General features: G+C 36.4%; 1 protein-coding gene across 7 annotated transcripts in view; it reads right to left on the minus strand.

Annotated features, from left to right (window-relative positions):
• Window positions 1-26,170, minus strand: part of LOC127841556 (uncharacterized) — an 86,662-nt gene that overhangs the window by 37,725 nt on the left and 22,767 nt on the right. For 5 of the 7 annotated variants that reach the window (XR_008031106.1, XM_052370473.1, XM_052370470.1 and 2 more), the window contains 10 exons: window positions 23,316-23,441; window positions 22,041-22,127; window positions 20,992-21,165; window positions 16,833-16,931; window positions 14,938-14,997; window positions 12,800-13,007; window positions 7,177-9,219; window positions 6,282-6,367; window positions 2,226-2,258; window positions 1,790-1,886 (listed from right to left, as the gene is read on the minus strand). Coding sequence is in view for 6 of the 7 variants with exons in the window: in XM_052370473.1 (XP_052226433.1) it covers window positions 1,790-1,886; window positions 2,226-2,258; window positions 6,282-6,367; window positions 7,177-9,219; window positions 12,800-13,007; window positions 14,938-14,997; window positions 16,833-16,931; window positions 20,992-21,165; window positions 22,041-22,127; window positions 23,316-23,441 (3,013 nt within the window). In the remaining variant the exon portion in view is untranslated. The remainder of the gene's footprint in view (window positions 1-1,789; window positions 1,887-2,225; window positions 2,259-6,281; window positions 6,368-7,176; window positions 9,220-12,799; window positions 13,008-14,937; window positions 14,998-16,832; window positions 16,932-20,991; window positions 21,166-22,040; window positions 22,128-23,315; window positions 23,442-26,170) is intronic. The other 2 variants (XM_052370471.1, XM_052370469.1) reach the window with 2 other exon arrangements.

A 26,170-nucleotide genomic window follows, 5' to 3' on the forward strand; every position in this document is an offset into this window, starting at 1 on the left:
AGAAGCATTTTAAATATGATATGTTTTTGAAAGGACATTACTCAAATGAATACATATCATAACTCATTTCCAAACAAAAAGACTAAAACAGATTTAACAAGACTATTGCCAAGCAATATGTGTCCCCTACCGGCTCCACCATTGTCGGAAATTCCACCATTGTTAGATTTTTTAATTTTTATTTGTTGCAATAGCAACCAGAATTTTTGATGTAGGAACACAATGAAATGATGTACATAATGTCCATATTGCCATCTAACCATGTTTCAAGTTTCATGAAAAAATATGAAGAACTTCTAAAGTTATCGCAGGATCCAGAAAAGTGTGACGGACAGACAGACAGACTGACAGACAGAGCGCAAACCATAAGTTCCCTCCAGTGAAACCGGTAGGGAACAAAAATAAATAAATATAAATATCAAACCATACTATCAGCACATATACAAATGACTTTTGCATGGCTGTTTAAAAAAAAGAAGGTTTTTTGTTAGTTCCAACAATTATGGGTGTTTAATTTGATTAGGAATAACTACTGATGTATGTAAGAAAGAAAAAAAATTTAAATTTAATTAAAGTAGTTTATAAAGTGAATTGTTGGAAACATGTTGATCCAATCGTCAATAATGCTTTAAGCTTGCCATGGGGTAATGGAAATGCTGCCTGTCTAATGACTGGGTTGTCAAGGGGTCTATCCCCACTATGGGAGGTCTGTCTAATGACTGGGTTGTCAAGGGGTCTATCCCCACTATGGGAGGTCTGTCTAATGACTGGGTTGTCAAGGGGTCTATCCCCACTATGGGAGCATTCTTATGACCTACCCCATTGACACAAAGTACTGGTTCTACCCAGGAAACTGACTCAAGAATGTTTTAATAAGCCTTAGGTGTTATAGCTAAAATAAATAGGTTTATAAGGATAACGCTTGTTATTATATGAAGAGCTTAACCATGAGCATGTTTGAACCTTAACATTTAATATGACCTTGATCTTTGAGGAAGGGAGACAGTTGTTACAAATGACACACTGTCTCAAAATGTTTAATATGTATGTAAAGTTTCAACCTTCTAGCAGCATTACTTTTGAGTGACAGATGACAGGTTAAAATATGTAATGTTTTGCTATAAAATGGGCCTCTCCTCTAGTTCTGTTTACACTATCAGAAACAAAATACATATTTGCGCAAATTCACATGCTATGTTTGACATTTTCATTTTCTCTAGTAGCAAAACTTAATGAGTTATGCATGACACATGTTAAAAATATGTAACTTGTTAATAAAACTACTCTGGTTGTGTCAAAAGCCTGCAATAAAAAAACATGGAAATGTACAGGTTCACATGCTGGTCAATATGTAGTGTATGTCCTCTAGCAGCAAAATTTCTTTACTTAAAATAGACCTGTGTTTTACAATTTTTTCTATAAAGGGCCATTTACTCTTTTTATGCCAAATTATTAAAAAATAATATTGTGACAAAAATTTTCTTCTCTCATGAGCAATGCATTTTCAGTTACTCACCACACAAAAAAATGGGTCAGATTGATGAAAAGAAAGGCCTACAAGGGCAAATCTATATGCCCCTCATAAAGTGGAAGCATAAAAACAGATAAAGGTCTGTGATTATGTCAAAAAATAGCAACAATTCATCAAGCAATTAAAGAGGAGCAACAAACATAGAATTCTTTTGCACCTGTATATTATATTTTTGAAAGTCAAGTAAAGGGATTTTTTTTTAATTTCTTGCACTACAGCTTTTTCTTGATAGAACCCAAATACATGTTTGTAACACACCTTCCTCTAATGCTGGTCCCCTACATGTGGACGCATGCATCTCTATAACGTTAACAGGGAAATCCTTATTGCACAGTGGACATGTTACTGCCTTCTCCTGAAAAATAAGTAAAGTGATAAAAAATTGCTGGTATAAAAAATCTCAGACATCAGTGATTATTATTATTTTTGTATATTATTGTATATTTTTAAAATTTTATCAATTCCAGATCATCAGTCCCATTGATCTGAGCCAGAAACATATAATGCAAGTCATACTAACTCAAAGATAAATAAATCGCAGGAAGATAATTAGAGTGCCAAAATCTGAAAAATGTTCTTGTCCATAGGGATGCTAAATATGAAGTTTAATCAAATTCAGATCATTAGAGTTTGAGATCAAACACAGAAAGTAATTATTATTAAAAGGGTAATAATGCCTAGAAAAATCACTGACCCAGAAAAGACTGAAAAAATGTGAATGTCCACCCTGTTAGAAAATGCAAATAAAGTTTCATTAAATTTGGATCATTGATGCCAGTGATCTTTTGCGAAAACAAGTGATCTTTTGCGAAAACAACAATTCATAAGATAGCAACATTTTAATAATCAAATGCAGGCCGTCAACTGACTTAAGGTGAAACAAGGGCTGTTTGTAAAACATGCATGCCCCCCATATGGGCTGTCTGTTGTAGTGGCAGCCATTGTGTGAATACAATTTTTGTCACTGTAACCTTGACCTTTGACCTAGTGACCTGAAAATCAATAGGGGTCATCTGCGAGTCACGATCAATGTACCTATGAAGTGTCATAATCCTGGGCAAAAGCGTTCTTGAGTTATCATCCGAAAATCATTTTACTATTTCGGGTCACCGTGACCTTGACCTTTGACCTTGTGACCTCAAAATCAATAGGGGTCATCTGCAAGTCATAATCAATCTACCTATGAAGTTTCATGATCCTAGGCGTATGTGTTCTCGAGTAATCATCCAAAAACCATTTTACTATTTCGGGTCACCGTGACCTTGACCTTTGACCTAGTGACCTCAAAATCAATAGGGGTCATCTGCCAGTTATGATCAATCAAACCATGAAGTTTCATGATCCTAGGCGTATGCATTCTTTAGTTATCATCCGGAAACCATTTTCTTATTTCGGGTCATCGTGACCTTGACCTTTGACCTAGTGACCTCAAAATCAATAGGGGTCATCTGCAAGTCATGATCAATCTACCCATGAAGTTTCATGATCCTAGGCGTATGCGTTCTTGAGTTATCATTCAAAAACCATTTTACTATTTCGGGTCACCGTGACCTTGACCTTTGACCTAGTGACCTCAAAATCAATAGGGGTCATCTGCGAGTCATGATCAATGTACCTATGAAGTTTCATGAACCTAGGCCCAAGCGTTCTTGAGTTATCGTCTGACAACCACCTGGTGGACGGACAGACCGACAGACCGACCGACATGAGCAAAGCAATATACCCACTCTTCTTCGAAGGGGGGCATAAATATAGGAAAAAATATAGAAATTTTTGCATCAAAATATAGGAGGTTTGGGCTTGTTTAGGGTTAAAATATAGGAATTTTATGGTAAAAAGTAATGTTCTAGAGATATGTAGATAACTTCTCACTTACTTGTTTTCCGTCAATAATCATTAAATTCATGTTTTACTTAACAAAACAGTCCCTCATCTTCCCACCAAGGCAGATATGCTGATGCAGCAACCCACTGTGGTCATCAATGTGGACACCTGAATTTTTTATTAAAATAGTTAACAATCAACAAAACACAAAACATTATTAAACTTAGTTTTACAAACTAACATAAGAGTGCAACCTAGCATTGATAATGAAATTATTGAAACCGAAAACATGAATCACAGACATGTAGTATTATATCATGGTATATAAAACAAATTCTGTATTGTATGCACATTTATTTTCTATACACTCTTCAATCAAAAATTTTTAGGATATGAAAAGAACACCAAAACATCCTATATGATAAATTGTACATACAGGATATAATTTTTTTCTGGCAGCTTCTGCATATGAATATATTTGAAATTGAACATCAAAATAATTAGTTGAACAAAATTGCACTGTGTTATTAATACCAATTGTAAAACAATCTAATCTCATGGGTATCAGACACACAATGGTAGATGCATATCTTAACAAGAGATGTGTTTGTCAGAAGCACAATGCCCCCTACTGCGCCGCTTTAAAGCCATATATTTGACCTTTGACCTTGATGGATGACATTGACCTTTCACCACTCAAAATGTGCAGCTCCATGAGATGCACATGAATGCCAAATATCAAGTTGCTATCTTCAATATTGCAAAGGTTATGACCAAAGTTATAGTTTAGTGACAGACACACAGCCAAACAGACTGACACACAGACAGACAGGTCAAAAACAATATACCCCAGATCATTCGATCCGGGGGCATAAAAACAAGAATAAGATGCTATGGTATACATGGTAAAATGAGAATCAAACATCTCAATAATCAGGAAGAGCATTATTTAAATATCCCCTCAGAAGAGCATCCCTGTGGAAAGACCTGTTACAACTATCTGCTAGGATTTGTTCTCACCTTTTAAATGGTTGTATTTTTCTTCATCAAAGGTGTCCATATAGATATCACAATGGTGTACAACAGCACTCCTGCAAGATGGTGATGCTTTGGAAGAGGAGGGACAGCTTTTCACACTGTAAATTAAAATATCTAACGGCGGTATTACTTCTTATAAGTATTTAAAAAAAAAGAGGAAATTTTCAGAACAAAATAAAGGAAAAGTAAAAAATATAGGAAAATAGAGGAAAAAAGTAAAAAATATAGGAAAATATAGGAAATAAATGTTTTGAAAAATATGGGAAAATTCTCCAAAATATAGGAATATAGGAATAAGTTGCAAATGGCAATAACCAACAAGCAACACATCAATTGAAAAAATAGGACAGCTACTAGAAAGGTGCAAATATCAAACCTAGAGGGCTGCTGCACATAGTTTCATCGATTTTGGGATCATAGAGTATGAGAACTCTTTTGGTAACTTAACATTCCATTAGAAAATGCTATACTAATAATCAAAAGCAATAACTCCCAAAAGAATCACTGGACTGGAACAACTTGAACAAGAGCTGTCAGAGGACAGCGCGCTCGACTATTCGAGTGCTTGACAGTATAACGTAAGCCATCATGGAGAGGGGGGGGGTATAATGTGGGTGTGTGGTCATTTAATAGATGATCTTTCAAAAATAAGGGATTTTTTTTTTAAATATTTTTTTTTGGGGGGGGGGGGGATTCTGGGGTGGGGCATGGGGGATGGTTTGAGTGGAGTGCATTGTGGTAAGTCAGGTAAGTGTTGTTTTGTCAAAGTATGAATCAAATGTGATCATAAATAAAGAAGTTATGGCAAGTTAAGCAAAATGTTCAATTATCTAAGTATAAAAGGGGCCATAATTCTGTCAAAATGCTTGATACAGTGGTCTGCTCTTGTTTATAGATTGGGATCATGTTGGTAAAGAAGTATGCAAAATATGAAAGCATTATGTCAAAGGACATAGAAAATATTTGAGGTGGTACGCAATCTTTAACATAGATTTATCAATAATATGCATATTCTAAGTATAAAAGGGGCAATAATTCTGTCAAAATGCTTGATACAGTTGTCTGCTCTTGTTTATAGATTGGGGTCATGTTGGTAAAGAAGTATGCAAAATATAAAAGCAATATGTCAAAGGACATAGGAAATATTTGGGGTAGTACTCAAACTTTAACATTTGCACGCTAACGGGAATGCCAACGCCGACGCCGGGGTAAGTAAGATAGCTCCACTATATATATTTCATATAAAATAGTCGAGCTAAAAATAGATTTTCATGTCTACCCTACAGGAAAAATGTGGTATGTAATTTTACCTACTTTGGATCTTTACTGTCTGACGTAATTCCATGCAAAATCAAAATGTTACTGACTGACAGATGGAAGGACAGATGGATGGACAAGTAAGACGAAACATTTATTGGATAAATTATTTTCACAACCACACAAACTCAATTCAATTACAATAAGCATTAAAATGCCAAGTCAAATTGGCTACTATATACCTCATAAAAACATGTTATCATTGTATGCATTTTTTATTTTGGAATCCATTAATATATCATTGCTATTAAATTAATGTTTAAATGAAAACTAAATACAATGCATAGATTTATTGTCAATACTTATTTCTCTATATAAGTTAACATTAGGATTTGCAGAACTTCTTGGTGAATGAACACCTAAAGTACAAGCTGCATCATGCACTAACAGGAAATATGCCACCTATGCCAGCATTTGCACAGGCTGGTCAGGAGCTATCCTGGCCACTATAAGCAACAGAAGTTTTTTTGGTCTCAGTAGCAGACATTATGACATATCTCAGGCTAGTCTGTTGGAAAATGTCTTAAGGGCCATTTTTCCATGATGCAGTTCATGTTAACACTACCAGTACCTGTGAGGGAGTTTTGACCACAACAGAGGCCACATATTCCAATGTAGGAGATGTGGAGAATCGGTGGCCAACATCTGCACCAGGGCCTTAAAACATATAAACATGTACAAGCAAACCATGTTGAAGATGGCAAAACATTAATCTGTCTAGCACTCATATTTAGCAGTTATCAAAATTAAAACAAGACTTGTACATTTTCAATTGATGAAGCTGTGATTGATAGATGGGCTTGATAGATATTTTTAGTATAAGGTTATTATATAAGAGCTTGATTGGTTGAATTGCTTTTTCGATTATTCTTTTTAAACTATAAATTAAAACACAGACAAATCTTTGTTTAATTACTATCATTTATTGGTATTAGAATTGCAAAAATCAAAGGAAAAATCTTTGATTTTTTCCAATTGTCAAAAATCCTGATACTCTAAATGCTTCCATCAGTCGAATTTGTTGATCAAGGTAGGAATACTGCATTAGAAGCTAACCAGTGACTTCACTAAACTAATTTTACGGATTTTTTAACTATAATTCTCAAATTTAAAACAAAATGTCAAAATAAAATTACAATTATAACAAATGTTTATAACACAACACTTGTTGCAGGCATTTCCTTCAACTATTTTCATCCTATGTATCAAATAAAATGAATTACTGAATACCGGTACTTTAAAATATAAGCATATCAATCACAATATGTAAAAACAATCCATGAAAAATACATAAAAGTAAATAAAAGTGACATCCATGAAAAATACATAAAAGTAAATAAAAGTGACATCCATGAAAAATACATAAAAGTAAATAAAAGTGACACACTGAAATATGTTAAATAAATATGAATGTAAAAACCATTATCAAAGACAAAAGAACACAGAAAATAGGCATCATATCATACTTTCCGTAAAATCGTTCTCTGCGACCCACTCGGACATGCTGGGCATCATCTGACGGGACCGATTGAGGTCAGGGTCAAGGTCAATGTGACTGGTACTGGGGAGTCGCCGTTGAGGTTGCAAAGATTGAAATGTGGTTTGTGGGATTTCGTTACAAACGCGCTTTTGTGTATCAACAGCAGAGTTCACAGTTACGGTTGCTTGGGTTGAATGCTTTATAGCTTTACTTAGGCTATATTGCCTGAAGGAAAAATCAGTTGTGTTCCCCTTTCTGGAATAAGTCCTCTCCGTCTGTTTGAATTCTGCCAAGGGATCTTCGTCAGAATCATCATCCAAAGACAGAATATTCTCCACATCTTCCTCTAGATCTGACGGATCTTGAGTTAACTTACCCCCCTTTACATCCATACCCAAACGTCTCTGAATTTCGCACTTCTGAGTGCCATAGATTTCTCCATTTTCGTCAAACAAGACTCCACAAGAGCCCTGACTACTGGCCAATGATGCCCCGTCAGAATGTTTCGACTCTGAACTCACCGGCCTACTTGACAGCCATCCAGCACCTTTAGGCATTGTCTGTTTCTGAAAGTCCCCATTAATCCCATGAGAATTCAGTCTTTGGGACTCTTTGCCTACGGAAGATTTTGAAGTCAGCATTTCCCTAACAAGAGGACATGTTGGAATAAGTCTCTGAGCATCAGGATTTATAAGTCGCCTTGTTTTCTTCTTCAAAACTGGCGACTGTGAACCTTCGTCCACTTCCACACTAATATCACTGCTGTCCGCTTTCCTTTTTGTTCCCTCAGATACCATAGCATTCGTATCACTGGAGGAAAATAAGTTCATGAAACTGTTCACTGCACCTTTAGCTCTTCCCATCAATCCCTGTCGTTTCTCTTCTTTATCTTCTGGTTTCATTTCTACAGAAGATGAAGAAAGCTTAGTGTAAAAATCCTGCTTGTCACTTTTTTCTGATGAAATGTCCATCTTCTGTGTTTCTGCAATAGTTTCATCATCAGAGTCATCTTGAAATTTAAATGTTTCCCGCTCTATTTTATTGTGTTTCTTTGGAGAAATCAAGTCCAAATCTTGAGTTTCAGCAGCTAGAACAGATGAGGCATTTTTCCTTCCTATTAGCTTTGATTTTGGTCCGTCTTTAGGTTTGTTCTCACCTCTTGCATTTGAGGTTGTCCTACCAATTATTGGAACATAAAATTCATCACTTACTTTATTTTTCTGCAGAGTATCTTTACATTCATTTTTCTGCAAAGTCTGTGTCTCTTTACAAGTCAGATTCTCTTCATCTTTATTGGAAACACTAGTAATCGTAACTTTAGGGATTGAAAAGTGTTTTAACTTTGCCTTTTGCAATTGATTTTCAAACTTGCTACCACGTGTACCTCTTTGGATACTAAGATAATCAGAATCATTCTCCTGATTATCGCAACCTTCAAACTGACTTCCATTTCCAAATGTCTCTTTCTTGGACATCTGTATGGCTTTCTCTAGATCTGCCTCAAAGTTGTCAGCCTCTGCCACAGGGGGCTTGCTGTTCCTAGTGGCTCTAGTCGTCTGACCAACATCACCACCCAATTTCAACGCTGGCATTTTGCACACACTAATGCCAGCTTTTGAACCACTACCAAGAGCATTTTTACGATTGCTTTTTACCTCATCATCAAATGTATGCAGATTTTCTTTGTCCTCAACAACAAAGCCCTGTGTCTCTGCATGAAGAGAGGTCTTTGTTGAAGCCTTTTTCATGTTATCCGGCTCTACTATTAAGTCTGGCAAATTGTCATCATCTTCATCAGAATTCTTATTTCCTGCTTTTCTATTCTTCATGGTTTGATTGCGTAAACTTTGTAGACTTTCAAAATCATCCTCCTCAGTGTCATCAAAGATGAAGGCACTGCGGTCGTAGGGGTTTTTCTGTTGCAAACTTGTGTGTCTCAATGATCTTTGCACGCGTTCCTTTGGTCCTTCATTAGAGGATTGCGAGTGTTCATTAAAGATATCCATGTCCATATAAACACGACCGCGAGCTGAAGAAAAAAACAACATTTTGAGTACGAAATTTTTTTTTTTTTTTAATCAATTTATGTTTCGGTGGAAGACACCATCAATTCCTGGGTTTTATTATTTTTAACATAAAAAGTGGGAGAGTAGGCAAACATCACACTACCATTCCATTTACAAACAAGATGTGTTTGTGAAACACTATGTCCCCCTCATACATTTGACCTTTGACCTTGAGGGATGACCTTGACCTTTCACCACACAAAATGTGCAGCTCCATGAGATACACATGCATGCCAAATATCAAGTTGCTATCTTCAATATTGCAAAAGTTAAGGCTCATGTTAAAGTTTGACACAAACCAACAAACAGACAGGGCAAAAACAATATTTCCCCCAGTATAGACTGGGGAACATAAAAATCATGGTTACTATGGTATTTTTGATATTGTGCGTGGTGAGTGAGTTGTAGGTCAAATTTTTCTTTAGAAATCATACAAAAAACAAAATAATTGACAGACCAACAGACCTCCAGATAATTCCTGTTAACATCTGTACCAAACGTGTACCTATCACAACACACACACACAAAAGGGTGGTACGTTCTAATGCACTTTATGAACTTTATCCCACATTCACCTACCAATCTTTATTTATCCACTATTATCTAGATTATTTAGTCATTATTTAGCCACTATTATCTAGATAATTTATTCACTATTATCTAGATTATTTAGTCATTATTTATCCACTATTATCTAGATTATTTAGTCATTATTTATCCACTTTTATCTAGATTATTTAGTCATTATTTATCCACTATTATCTAGATTATTTAGTCATTATTTATTCACTATTATCTAGATTATTTAGTAATTATTTATCCACTATTATCTAGATTGTTTAGTCATTAAGTCAAGCCCTCTACAGAGTTCATACAGAACATTATAAAATGAATTTTATTTAAGCCTTTACCACTTAGAGAAGTATTTTAACGCATTTGTAGTTCCTTAGAAAGTTAAATTTCATGTAGACCTTTCTTAATAGATTCAGTTTTAAAGGCTTCATTTTTCAACCCAAAGATACTGATGAGCAGCAAACAGCATAAAACCTGAACAGACTGTGAGTTACTTGCAAGCTGTTCTGGTTTTATACTGTTTGCACATAGCCATTTTCACTTTGCTTCTGAGTGGGACAGGGTTAAGGACTGAATTAAATCTTTCAGGTTATTGTCCCCATTTCAAGGACCTTACCCATGTTCAAGCATTAAACAAATAGATAATTTCTTTAAAAAACAAGATGTGTTTGTGAAACACAATGTCCCCCTATATGATGTTTGACCTTGAAGGATGACCTTGACCTTGTGAAGGATGACCTTGACCGTGACCTTTCACCACTCAAAATGTGCAGCTCCATAAGATACACATGCATGCCAAATATCAAGTTGCTATCTTCAATATTGCAAAAGTATTCATAAAATAAGCGATTTGGGCCACATATATTTGACCTCTGACCTTGAAGGATGACCTTGACCTTGACCTTTCACCACTCAAAATGTGCAGCTCCATGAGATGCACATGCATGCCAAATATCAAGTTGCTATCTTCAATATTGCAAAAGTATTTATAAAATAAGCGATTTGGGTCACATATACTTGACCTCTGACCTTGAAGGATGACCTTGACCTTTCACCACTCAAAATGTGCAGCTCCATGAGATCTTCAATATTGCAAAAGTATTCATAAAATGAGCGATTTTGGCCACATATATTTGACCTCTGACCTTGAAGGATGACCTTGACCTTTCACCACTCAAAATGTGCAGCTTCATGAGATACACATGCATGCCAAATATGAAGTACCGTATTTTACCATGCATAGCGCGCAGTTTTTTACCTTCAAATTTCAAAATAAAAATTCAGTGCGCGTAATACATTGACACAACGCTTTCCTGGTTGCTAAATTGCAAAAAATCCATTTCGTAATCGTAAATCTTCACAATTGCCGCCATTTTTGTTATTGCAAAAAAACTACACCCTATAATGTTATAGACTGAAGGGGCCGTTGTCGAAACAACAAATAGCGGGAAAGGTTAGGAATGAACGGGGTAGTAATAGTTTTGACAAAAATTAAAAGATGAAAAAAATGTCTTTGTTGGTGTTTTCACACTTCTTCATTGATTGTTCATTAAAAAAAATCGAGGTATTTCGATCCCTGTGCGCCGCGGTATTGTTTGTTAAAGTTTTCGTTGTCATGAAAACTCGTTGATTTACAACGCAAAACGTCTTATTTAAACTAAGGCTAATTATTTCAATAAGTATTTCTCAACTTCGCTTTTGCTTTATTTTGATAATTTAATCCAAAGTTTAATGTTAGCATTTCCGAAAATTTGCACTCTATGTGAATTGACAGTTTGACGTCATCAAAGGAAATACGCTTCCAGTCTGAAGCAATAAAGCGACAAGTTTCTCGCCGACAAAATTGGCTTCCTTTGTCTAGCAATCAACATGCCGAACCAATCGTGTGTTTGTTCCTCAATGGCAATCGTCCAATTAAATAATAGCACGTGCAAAGCTCCACCTTCGAACCTTTTGCAAAGAACGGAGGTGGAGTTCAACGGTTAATTGAGCAAGTGTTTTACGTAAGTTGAGTTCCGATTTGCCGAAATTACTAGGCCCTAAGCATTGAAACGACGAATACATTTGCATAAATATGCTACTGTGCGAGTATACTACGTAGGTTACAAACCAACAATAGAGATATAGACTCGTTTTATTTTCTTTCAATAGAGACAAAATAATGATATTTGTCAAATGGCTTTACGCGGATAACGCCAACTGTATGGAATTGAGCGTTCGGGTGTATTGTTTGTCTTACTATAAATTTATCAACTAGACGCAGTGAAGGCGCGAAATACCGGGTCAAACTGGATTTATTGGGGAGCATCTCTTAATGGGGAAATATTTAAGTCGATGAAAAATAAAATGGGATCCACGGACGATTTGCGTAAAATTGGACATTGAGATGTTGCGGGTCTGCAGAAGAAGATGTCATACGATGTTGTGAGTGGCAGGTAATGAAAATGTTACACTGTTCAAATGTGAGGAATAGGTAATAGTGGTTCGAATTTAACGCAAACATGCGCAGCGGCAATAAGGACATAACGGTGTTCTCGAGAGAATAATCTTAAAAATTGTCGAAAATATAGTGCTTTGCAACCCATGCTCCTGATCGTATAAACGCTCCCTACTTTAAAACAAAAAATTAAGCGCCCGAAAAACTCAGATTAAATGATTGCGCAATATAAGAATGGCGGCCATTTTCGGCCAAATTTTCAGGTTTTATGTCTTGAATTCTTTTTTTCCTCCATTTTGGCTTTAAAAAATTGCATGCGCGTTATACATGGTAGCGCGCTATACATGGTAAAATACGGTAGCTATCTTCAATATAGCAAAAGTTATTGCAAAATGTTAAAGTTGGCGCAAACAGACCAACAGACCAAAAGACAGGGAAAAAACAATATGTCCCCCACTACTATAGTGGGGGACATAAAAACAGCACAACAGCAAAACCACAGTCATTGAACTAACAAGAGTACGGATAGCAACCTTTCAGGTCAAGTGAGCCCGGCACGTGCTGTCCCTGTTTTACAGGCTCATTCCAGTCCTCCCAGGGTATTTTCTCTGACAACTTTCTCTGGGCTTTGCGCAGTCCAACCCGGGACTTGTCAAACTGCAGCCTGATACGTCTGATGCATTCCGTCAGGTTGTTCCCATCAACACTTGGGTCTCTGTAGAACTTGCAACGTCTAACGTGCTACAATAACAATTTATCTGCAATGAATAAAGATCAGGGGTCTTATTATGATAGAACAACTGTAAAAGTATTCGGCAATTGTCTGCATTATTGTTAAGAGGTGAATACTGTTTCTATTTTTAAATGCATGATGGTGTCATCTTCTTTGAAACCCTAAGAATCTTTGAAACCCTAAGAATCTTTGAAACCCTAAGAATCTTTGAAACCCTAAGAATATATTTCCGGCTACATTAATTCATTACATTATATTAGTGAGGAGAACTCCATGAAAACTGTCTTTTCATACATATTCATAAGCCAACTAATGACCCATTAAATTACACATCTATTTAAAGGGGCCTTTTCACGTTTTGGTAAATTAACAAAATAAAAAAAAATTGTTTCAGATTCGCAAAATTTTCGTTTTAGTTATGATATTTGTGAGGAAACAGTCATACTGAACATTAACCATGCTCTAAAATAGCCATTATATGCATCTGTTGACGATTTAAAAACCTGAAAATTATATAGCGTTGCAACAAGAAACGATTGAATAATTTTGAGAGTTCTGTTGTTGTTGTTATATTTTGTGAAACTACAAGGATTGCTTATATAAATTATAAAATACATCACTCATTGAATGAGAATGGGTCTTTTTACTCCAGAGGTCAGTGGTTCGAGTCCTGTTGAGGGTTACTTTTTTAAATTTTATTCTTGACTTTTTACTGGAGCTTTTTAGATCAAATGTTTACATTTATCAATATAAAGCATTTAAAGACAAACTTCAATATATGCCAAAATCTATGTGAAAAGGCCCCTTTAACAACTTTTTGAATGAAGTCTGGAAAGCAACCATTATTCAAGTAACAGTGGCGAATAATGCAAAGCGAAAACCTGCATACAACTGTTATTGTAATTTTTCTTGATTTCATTGGTTTAATACCTTGCAGAGTTGGACGCAGAAACTCTAATGTCTCATTAATTTATCATTTTTAAAAATTTTACTAGCCTACCCTCTTTTTGTTTATAAAAAAAGGACAGCATATTTGAGTGAACAGGGCTCCTACAATGAGATGGTAAATTTAATTTGAACTATTTGATGTTGCTCAATAAAGTTTACTTCATTTTCTATTTTAGTAGTTTGATGTATTAAGAAGTGTTCATACAGAATTTAGTATTTAAAATTATGAAACAGGGCTTATCTCACCACCATGAGGATATCACCTTCATTTGTGAAACTGTGAATTTAAGCATTAATGCACTCTCCATTGGGAAAAAGTATTGTGGATTGATAGAAGTTGAGAAAAAAAATTACTAATAAATATTTACTTTAAACAGAAAATAAAAAACATGGAAAACAAGAGATGTGTTTGTCAGAAAAACAATGCCCCCTATTGCGCCGCTTTGAAATAAAATTTCAATATATCATTTGGCAGGTTTATAAATTATCTCCCTTTAAAGATGATTACTTCCCTTGGATTGTATTTATTGACTTTTGACCTTGAAGGATGACCTTGACCTTTCACCACTAAAAATGTGCAACTTCATGAGATACACATGCATGCCAAATATCAAGTTGCTATCTTCAATATTGCAAAAGTTATGGCCAATGTTAAAGTTTTCGGACAGACGCAATGACTGACGGACTGACAGACACGGACGCACAGACTGACGGGCAGTTCAACTGCTATATGCCACCCTACCGGGGGCATAAAAAGTTAAATGGATATTGCAACTTAAAACTCTTTATTTCTATACTAAAAAGGTTTTTATCCAAACATCTGATTCTCAAAGCATCAATTTGGAATTTTGACACTGGATATGAGCAAAAGATGCATTTTTCCATTGGGAAAATGACAGAATAATGGCAAAGAATTTAAATTATACTTATATTAAATTGCTTTTTTATATTCCTGAATTAATACAATCATGAGGTGTCACATATACATACCTTGTTTTGATCTGCAATGTAATGTCTGACTAATTCACCATCTACATTACTTCTACCAGCCTGAAATTGCATACATATACAGCAATTTTAATGTATGTTCATTGTACAAAACATTCAAATAAAACCTTTTCTATAAAATCAACATACTACATAAGGTATATTAAAACAAAAAAGACAATGTCTGGTGTAACAATAACTTAATTAGAACATTTTTTGAAGGTGACAAATATCCCTGGCAGGTGCAAAACTTGAGCAGTGGTAAATGCATTTCTATTTTGTCTTTTGCTTTCTTACATTATTCACAGACAAAGACAAACAGCTTTACTGTTATTTATTGAATTAATTGTCTATGTTCAAGAGTACATGTAAGAATCCAAAGTTTGTTTAAGGGCACATAAATCTGAAAAGAATATTATGACATAAACTAAAATTATGTTTTGCACTTCTACATAGTAAAAATAACATAATTATAGAATTCAAGCTATTTGTACATTGCCAAAGAGGAAAAACTATTTGAAAATAATGTTCTCAATATACTGAAATGAACAATACTGCTATGTTGTGATAATTACATTCAAATTAATATGTGACCCAAAAAGATCAGGGAAAAAACTAACTTTTAAGGGTAGGTTACCCAGACCAAAACCATAGTACTAAAGATGGTTGCAAGGCAACCAAAGTACTAAATATGGTTGCCTGTCTGGGTAACCTACACTAAAACGTTATTTTCTATCCCTGATCAACCTGTTTTACAATGGAAATCACACCATAAGACAGAGAGTAAAGCATGTTTTTCACAAACATAGTAGTAAGATACTTTTTTTAATCAGTATGAAATAATTTGAAAGATCATAAAAAATATATAAAATTGAGATTCAAGAGAAACTTGTGCAAGGCATTCCTAAATGATTTTGGAAAATGTGTTATTCCGATGTATATCAACACCAATCACCACAAATATATACTTTTCTTTTATACCTATTAATGATAAAATATGACATTTCTGCAGTGAAATAACAACAGTGAAAATAAACAAATTGTTCTTTTCACCGGTGAAAAGAACAAATTTTCGGAACTCCTTTTTCTATTTTTAGATAATAATTTTATGTATATTTTCTATGATCACGAGTGACTTAAAATCGACATTTAACCGAATCCAACAAATTTTCTTTTCATTTGATGCTTTTTCACAGTTTATTTACATTGTAAAAGAGTTAAACTGGAGAAATTGGATGATATAATGACGTCATTTTGTGTTTTAAAATGTATTAAGGCACGCCACGGGAGAAACTCCGAGAAAGGGTAACTTTGCGGCGAAAGGGAAACAGCTGTTAATTATTTTCTTGAAAAGGGGGCATAAAAAAAACAGAAAATTTGTTCTTGTCAGTGTAAGATCCTTTGTTATTTTACTCGTGACCATAGAAAAATAATATTTTCACTCGTGGCTGTGCCACGAGTGAAAATATATTTTCTACGATCACTCGTGAAATAACAAACTATCTTACACTGACAAGAACAAATATCCTCTAATTCTTGGTCCATTCAGCTTTTACCATCCATGTGCACCCTAAATATATTTTTCCTTAAGATACTATAAAACTTTCAACATGAGCTGCATTCTGGGAACACTTGGCCCCATGCATACTGGGAACACTTGGCTCCATGCATTCTGGGAACACTTGGCTCCATGCATATGCATAAAGTGTCGTCCAAGATTAGCCCCTGAAGTCCAATCAAGCTAATCAGTGACGACACTTTCCACCTAATCTGGGTTTTCGCTATGAAAAGACTTCCATAAATACCAATAAAGTCGAAAGTGTCGTTCGTGATTAGCTTGTGATGACTGCAATTGTGACTAAGTTTCCCAAAATGAGGCACATATAATTTTAACAGACCTGTTGTGAATCACTGTGTCTTATAGACTGGCTGGATTGACTAGCAGACTGCGATACTCTGAACTCACTGGGCAGTTCAATGTTAAACCCTCCAGATTTCTACAGAGCATAAGCAATACGCTGACACTTTTGTTGAGGATTTTCTCTCATAAAATACACTTTTGGAAGACCCATTTGCATGGTTAAATTGATGAATTCTAAACTTTTACTTAAGACAATACACAACATTTTTTTAACACATTATGTTTTTTATCTGATTAAGTTGTACAAAGGTTTGTTAAAAGTTTGTTTTTTTGTAAATTGAGTTCACAAATTATGTGTTTATTACTCACTTGTGAATTATCGCAAATGGTTTTGTCTGATAAAAAAATCTCTATTACTTTCACAAACAACAGTTATGCTTTTACTAAGATTAATTTTTGAGGCAGACTTTAATAAAAATGAGTTCCCAGTAAACAACTTTTATCCAATATATTTGGCACACACTACACATGTGTAATGACATTATACTGCAGTGATCATAATATTGGGATCGTCAATAACTACGAAAAACATTCAACTGTAATTGACCTAACACGCATTGCGACTACCTTTTGTAAAACAAAATAATCTCACTGTTTAAACAAAGCTGGATAATTAAATTTTCGAATTGTAGTTTCATTCTTGTATTCATTCTACTAATTAATTCATTCTACTAATGCTAAATATCATGGTATGCGATTTTGAAAGGTTTATTTGGTCACCTTTTTTGTACCAGAAGATCAGCCTATTTTTCAAATCTTAGCTCTTTCGGGTTAACGTCTACATGTATTAAAACAGCGCCATGACTGTTCAGTCTTTACTCACTAACAGCTCAGTCGGCTGATAAATAAAATTGCAAATAATGATAGGCACTTTCACAGTTCACCAATTTCCATAGCTGAATAACCCTTGGAGATTTCAGACATCTTAAAGCCACATAAACACTCAAAATCAGCAAATATTTCCTAAAATATTTTGTTAAAGAAAATTATCCCATAATAAATTAATGTTCTTTATAGCAATAGCCAAAATTTCAACGCTTGATGTGGTCTGGTAGCATAGATTTCACAAGATACTAAATACTTTTTCTTATTTTTGTGTGTGACAGTATACTCCATGTGAATTTCCAGCGACATACAAATATTTACGGGCAACTTGTGAGAACTACGTCATGCTTCCTACACTGCCAGAAGCCAATCTTGCATTTGCTGGTAAATTTTCAGATATTGTTTCGGGAAATTCAAATGGAATATATTGTGAGTGTGACACACAAAAAATGAAAACAAGCAATTTGTATCTTGTTGAATCTTTGTTACCATATCACATCTAGAGTTGAAATGTTGACTATTGCTATAAGGAACACTGATTTTTGTATTGGTTAACTTTATTTTACAAAATATTCGTTAATTTTTCTTGTGTTTATGTGGCTTTAAAATAAGTCTTTTAATCCTTTGCAGATCAGATACAAAGTGAAAATGGCTTTATACACCCAGCATAAAACCAAAACAGCCTGCAAGAAACCCGCAGTCTGCTCAGGTTTTATTCAGTTTGTTGCTCAGCAGTACCTTAGGATTGGAAATAAAGCCTTTTAAACTTGAATGTAGTAAAAAAGTCTTCAATTTAATTTGATTTTCTATGGGAACAAGCGCATTTAAATGCGTATCAGAGTGCAAAGGGGTTAACCTGTGATGGCGTAGGAGGACTGACCTGTGATGACATAGGAGGACTGACATGTGATGACATAGGAGGACTGACCTGTGATGACATAAGAGGACTGACCTGTGATGACATAGAAGGACTGACCTGTGATGACATAGAAGGACTGACCTGTGATGACATAGGAGGACTGACCTGGGATGAAATAGAAGGACTGATCTGTGATGACATAGGAGGACTGACCTGTGATGACGTAGGAGGACTGACCTGGGATGACAGAGGAGGACTGACCTGGGATGACATAGGACTGACCTGTGATGACATAGGAGGACTGACCTGTGATGACGTAGGAGGACTGACTTGTGATGACATAGGAGGACTGACCTGGGGATGACATTGGAGAATTGACTTGTGATGACATAGGACTGACCTGTGGAGCCATAGGAGGACTGATATGTGAAGACATAGGAGGACTGGCTTGTGATGACATAGAAGGACTGACCTGTGATGACATAGGAGGACTGATCTCTGATGACATAGGAAGACTGACCTGTGATGACATAGGAGGACTGGCCTGTGATGACATAGAAGGACTGACCTGTGATGACATAGGAGGACTGACCTCTGATGACATAGGAGGACTGACTTGGGATGACATAGGACTGACAGGTGTTTACATAGGAAGACTGACCTGGTATGACATAGGAAGACTAACCTGGGATGACATAGGAATGACCTGTGATGACATAGGAGGACTGACCTGGGATGACATAGGAGGACTGACCTGGGATCGCGTAGGAGGACTGACCTGTGATGACATAGGACTGACCTGTGATGACATAGGAGGACTGACCTGGGATGACATAGGAGGACTGACCTGGGATGACATAGGATGACTGACCTGGGATGACAAAGGACGACTGACCTGGGATCGCGTAGGAGGACTGACCTGTGATGACATAGGAGGACTGACCTCTGATGACATAGGAGGACTGACCTGGGATGACATTGGAGGACTGACCTCTGATGACATAGGGGGACTGACCTGGGATGACATAGGAGGACTGACATGTGATGACATAGGGGGACTGACCTGGGATGACATAGGAGAACTGACCTGTGATGACATAGGGGGACTGACCTGGGATGACATAGGAGAACTGACCTGTGATGACATAAGGGGACTGACCTGGGATGACATAGGAGGACTGACCTATGATGGCATTGGGGGACTGACCTGGGATGACATAGGAGAATTGACCTGTGATGACATAGGGGGACTGACCTGGGATGACATAGGAGGAATGACGTGTGATGACATAGGAGGACTGACCTGTAATGACATAGGAGGACTGACCTGTAATGACATAGGAGGACTGACCTGTAATGACATAGGAGGACTGACCTATGATGGCATTGGGGGACTGACCTGTGATGACATAGGAGGACTGACCTGTAATGACATAGGAGGACTGACCTATGATGGCATTGGGGGACTGACCTGGGATGACATAGGAGGACTGACCTGGGATGACAAAGGAGGACTGACCTGTGATGACATAGGAGGACTGACCTGTGATGACATAGGAGGACTGACCTGTGATGACATAGGAGGACTGACCTGTGATGACATAGGAGGACTGACCTGTGATGACATAGGAGGACTGACCTATGATGGCATTGGGGGACTGACCTGGGATGACATAGGAGGACTGACCTGGGATGACAAAGGAGGACTGACCTGTGATGACATAGGAGGACTGACCTGTGATGACATAGGAGTACTGACCTGTGATGACATAGAAGGACTGACCTGTGATGACGTAGGAGGACTGACCTGTGATGACATAGGAGGACTGACCTGTGATGACATAGGAGGACTGACCTGTGCTGACATAGGAGGACTGACCTGTGATGACATAGGAGGACTGACCTGGGATGACATAGGAGGACTGACCTGTGATGACGTAGGAGGACTGACCTGTGATGACATAGGAGGACTGACCTGTGATGACATAGGAGGACTGACCTGTGATGATATAGGAGGACTGACCTGTGATGACATAGGAGGACTGACCTGTGATGACATAGGAGGACTGACCTGTGCTGACATAGGAGGACTGACCTGTGATGACATAGGAGGACTGACCTGGGATGACATAGGAGGACTGACCTGTGATGACGTAGGAGGACTGACCTGTGATGACATAGGAGGACTGACCTGTGATGACATAGGAGGACTGACCTGGGATGATATAGGAGGACTGACCTGTGATGACATAGGAGGACTGACCTGTGATGACATAGGAGGACTGACCTGTGCTGACATAGGAGGACTGACCTGTGATGACGTAGGACTGACCTGTGATGACATAGGAGGACTGACCTGGTATGACATAGGAGGACTGACCTATGATGACCTTGGAGGACTGACCTGGCATGACATAGGAGGACTGACCTGGAATAACGTATGAGGACAGACCTGGGATGAGATAGGAGGACTGTCTTTCAGGCATTCTTCATTTGATTGACTGTCTGACTGGCTGTCCTCTTCTCCTGACTCCCTTGGTAGAGGCATTTCTGCAGGAGCAATCTCTCCATTAGACTGTTGACTTTCACCATCATCAGCGATGTCAATGCCTTCAATGACAGTTTCCTGAATGGAATTAGAATGAAAACACACTTTTAATATTAGAGGCAGTGATTTATTTCAAATATAACAGTGGATGTTAGTGCCTAAGATGTTTTTTTTAAAGACTATAACATGAACTAAAATGCTCTTGGAATGTTTTGGTTAGTAATATTTCCATATTGAAATAAAAAAACGTATGAATCCAATTAGAAAAGTCTCATAGAATTTGACAGATTTTGTCACCAGTTCACTAAAACACAATTAACTTCCATAGGAAAATTGAAATATCTCAGGTCTAACAGTAAAATATACAGTGGAAAATCAGACTCATTCGCTGTTTCAGCTTATTTAACTCCAGTGATTTGTGCAACCCCATAAATCTCTGTCAGCAATTTTACTTGCAGAGTATTTCACTCTTCACCAATTTGCTTCATATTTTATAGGGAGAATTTTCTTTAGACACAAGAAGTGAAATTGATTTTTACATTTAAGCAACTGCAGCACATAATACAACATTAATTTGTCAAATTTTAGTTTATTCAAGGGCCATAATTCATGATTGCATCAGTCAATCTAGATGCTTAATGTAGTTGGCTGAGATGTTCTGTCAACATTCTGCTAACAAAATTTGATGAGGACAAGACTTACAAATACTGAGTTAAAAGTCTTCCAATGTTATTTTACTTCAAGAAAATTTTTAAGAAGTTATTTTGTACAATAATTATTATTTATAATTTATGGACAATGATCCAGAAGTGATTATGGCAATTTTGCTGGTTATTGCTCTAAGTCAATAATACCTGCCCATACAAAATGTCACCAAGTTTAAAGATCATACAATTAAACTACTTGAGTTAGACAGCAGACAAGGTGGTGAATTTAGCAAGAAAATCAAGTACCTGATTTTCTTCTGACAGATCCCCATCCTCCATCTCGTCTGCTGCCAGTGTTGATGAGTTCAGGTCCAGACCAGAGGGACTCTCAGCCTGAATAAGAGAGGGCTCCTGTATTTATTAGTGCAGTCAGTCCTGATTATCTCTTTGATTTTTACAACAATTATATGTAGAAATAGGATTGGTTAACAAAATATGTACAAAAGCAAACATTTAAAAAAGGTGCCATCTTGTCACAAAATACGCCCATTTCAAGTTCCGAGTGACTGAGCCCAAAATGCAATCTCATGCATATCCTACATGTAGGCTTGCAATGCACAACTTCAGCCAAATTCCCAAATCACAAGTCATGTTATTTAATGAAGCTGTTGTTCTGAAAAATGAAACAGTGACCTTGACCCAACCATGTTTCTAGTTTTTGTAACGGTGACCTTGGTCACACAAGCCCCAAACAGAATCTCAGGCTTGGTCCCCATTCAAACTTGCTCAGGATAGAGGAGAAGTCACAAATAGGAACATAACGGTGAATAATTTTGGAAAACTTGATGTCAATAACAGAGTGACAAGCTTCTTTAAAGTGACTTATACATACACATCTAGTTGAGCTTCACAACAAGATGGATTTCCTAAATCCCTTTCTTGACTTCATAATCACATACTGATGAACAGTCTTCATTTGGGGTGAATGCAATGATGTTTGTCCATTTGCTTCTCATTCCATGTGAGCGATGCTGGACATTTGTTTCAATGTTTTTACTTCCATAACATGGTCAGCACTTTTATATTGTTCAATTACCCACAGTACACTTCATCAAAGAATCACACATTTTTTTTAATCAAAGATAATATGCCCTACCAGGGCAGTCAGTTAAGGGCTTCCTTAGCCATTTGATATAAAACTGAAATTGCTTTCTGATTTACATCTACAGGTATAAACAGCTATTTGCATTTAAAGCCCCATTAAAACTCAAAGTCAATAAAAATTTCATAAAATATTTAAAACAATATAATTAACACATAAAAAATCAGTGTTCCATGTGGCAAAAGCCAAAATTTAAACGCTAAATGTGGACTGGTAAAATAGATTTAACGAGATACAAAATACTCGTTTTTATTTCTTGTGTTGCAATATATTCAAAGTGAATTTCACGCGACAATATCCAAACAGTTACGTTCGAAATGGAGATCTGCTTCGGGCAGCGTCAAAAGCACCATGTAGTTCTTTTGTTTTAGTCTAAAAGAGGTTTGCCATTGTTGAATCTGTGCCTTGGGTACAAATACCTCGTCTGGTGGCTGTGTTTCCTGGTCTGAGTCCACCAGAGTGACATCTGCCTCACTAAGGTCAGAGGTCAGTTGTTGACTGACTGGAGATGTGAAAGGCCTTTCATGGGAACTAGCAAGCTCCTCCTACACGTGGAAAGTGATAAATGTCTTCGGGTAAGTAAAAACATGTTGGCATTGTTTTTAAAGGGACCGTCAACCAGGAATGATAAAAAATAAAAGTTTTAAAATACCATATTTTTTTACAATTATTAGTTTATATTGATTAAAATATCACGACTGGTATATTACATTACTTGAAAAAAGTTCATATTTTCAGTATATTTGGTAATAACATTTCGCGATGTGAAATCGAAAGTACATCGCGAAAATAGGTGACAATACGATATACACACTATAAATAACGCAAGTAGATTGATAATTTTATACATAAAATATATACAATTCACTATGCATGCACACTTTGCATTCCTGGGTTTAACACGCGACAATGATGATCAATCTACACGCGTTATTTATAGTTAACTGGTAGTTACCCATACATGCCAGACGTCCCGATCTTGGCGGGATTGTCCTGCTGTTGGGGTGTTTGTCCCGGTGTCCCTATGTCACACAATTTGTCCCGACATTCCCAAAAAACGACATACGTTTTAAAAGATCACACTAAAATTTCCTATTCAAGCTCTGTCTGGCTAAAGTACCATCGCTAATCACTTTATTGCCCCCTATTAACAAACCATATCTACTAGTCGACACCTTATCAGCGATTATTCGGCAAATTACTGATTTTATCGGGCATTCACACCATTGTGTTTTTTATGATAGGGGTCGCTAATTGCTAGCAAGAGATGCATCGTAGTGAATTAAAAGCAGACTGCTCTTGTATTTCATGGCCAAAATCCTATACTATTACGCGGTATTCTGTGTATTATACCACCTGAGCCTGAGGCTTAAAAACCTTTCAAAACACCAGTTTTGTATATATATAAAAATTAGCGCTAACCGGTACACATTGATGTTTCACATAAATTTACTTTTGTTTTTGACCGATTTTTAGAAAATAATTTGTACATATTGCATCAATCTTAATTTAGAGTTAATTGATGATTGGTTAAATAAAAACAGTGCTCGATGTGGGCACATGGCACGATTACACATGCCTCTGTCCCAATTGAACTCAAATAGAGGCATGCCCCAATTTCACGTCATGGATTCATCCGCATAGTGCACATGTCTGTTTACTTCAGGAAAATGGAGAATGTCTGTGTACATGAAACTCTTACACACATTTATTGTCAATATTAGCCAGAAATAATGAGGTTTTGTAAGTAATACACGGATAAATGACTACAGTAAAGGTGGCATGATTGATCGTTTTATGTGTCCAGCTTTTTTATCAAATGTCCCAACACTTTTCAATGGAATGTCCTGATTTGGACCTGAAAATTTCTGGCATGTATGTAGTTACCTGGTACTTGTACCCAGTAAAATTTATTACAGAGTATACTGAAAATATGAAAACTTTTTTCAAGTAATGTAATATACCAGTCATGATATTTTAATCAATATAAACTAATACATGTTATTGTAATTTTTTTTTAGAACTTTTCTTCTTTTGTCATTCGTGGTTGACAGTCCCTTTAAATAATCTGCTTTAGTAAATTAAAATGTAGATAGGAACAGTCTTCAATTAACTCATATATGATCATATATTCAGTGCTTTTTCACCCATAGGGGAAAAGGCAGCTGGTCCACTCAAATGAAGATTTATATGGCAAAGGGGGCATAATTTTATAAGCATGAGCACATGTAAATGTAAATATTCCACATCATGACATGCATCAAATGCTTTGCTAATTTAATAATAATTGGTTATAATTATTTGTTCAAAAACAAACTTTATTCGTTTTAAAAATTGCTTGAACTATTTACAAAAATGCACCTAACTTAGTAAATTTTTTACCCAATTTCTTCTTTTTTTTTAAACATGTTTTACAATGAGAAGGGAATTTTAAGATGATAATAGGGGCAATGATATACATTTTTTGCATAAAAAAAATCACTGTGCAACATATAGCTAATTTAACAAGGGCTGTTTGTAAAACATGCATGCCCCCCCATATGGGCTATAAATTGTAGTAGCAGCCATTATCTGAATACGTATTTTGTCACTGTGAACGGTGGTGGTGGTGGTGGTGGTGGTGGTGGTGGTGGTGGTGGCGGTGGTGGTGGCGGCGGCAGTGCTGGTGGTGGTGGTACCTTAATTTCATTTTTGCCCGATGTTTATTGATACAATGCATTACAAAAATGCAGTTAGCCTTACATTTGGTAAAATTTAAATAAATTACAAGGGACAAAATTGTCACAAAACCAGGTTTTCATTGTGAAAAAAAATCTGATAAAGGGAGACAACTCAAACTGAACTTTTGAAATGAACAAACAAAATTAACCCCCTTTGTAAGTTTGTTTTAAAATAAATCTATTTTTAGTCGTGGCGACCTTGACATTGGAGATATTGACGTGATTCTTTCGTGCGACACACCGTCCCATGATGGTGAACAAATGTGCCAAATGATTTTAAAATCTCATAATGAATGACATAGTTATAGCCCAGACAAGCTCATTTATGGCTATTTTTTACCTTTGAACTCAAAGTGTGACCTTGACCTTGGAGATATTGACGTAATTTTTTCGCGCGACACACCGTCTAATGATGGTTAACAAATGTGCCCAATGATTTTAAAATCTCACAATGAACGACAAAGTTATGGCCCGGACAAGCTTGTTCCGCCCGCCCGCCAGCCCGCCCGCCAGCCAGCCAGCCAGCCCGCCCGCATTCGCCAATCTAATAACCA

The sequence above is a fragment of the Dreissena polymorpha genome, chromosome 8, assembly GCF_020536995.1.
Source record: "Dreissena polymorpha isolate Duluth1 chromosome 8, UMN_Dpol_1.0, whole genome shotgun sequence".
Taxonomy (NCBI): Eukaryota; Metazoa; Mollusca; class Bivalvia; order Myida; family Dreissenidae; genus Dreissena; species Dreissena polymorpha.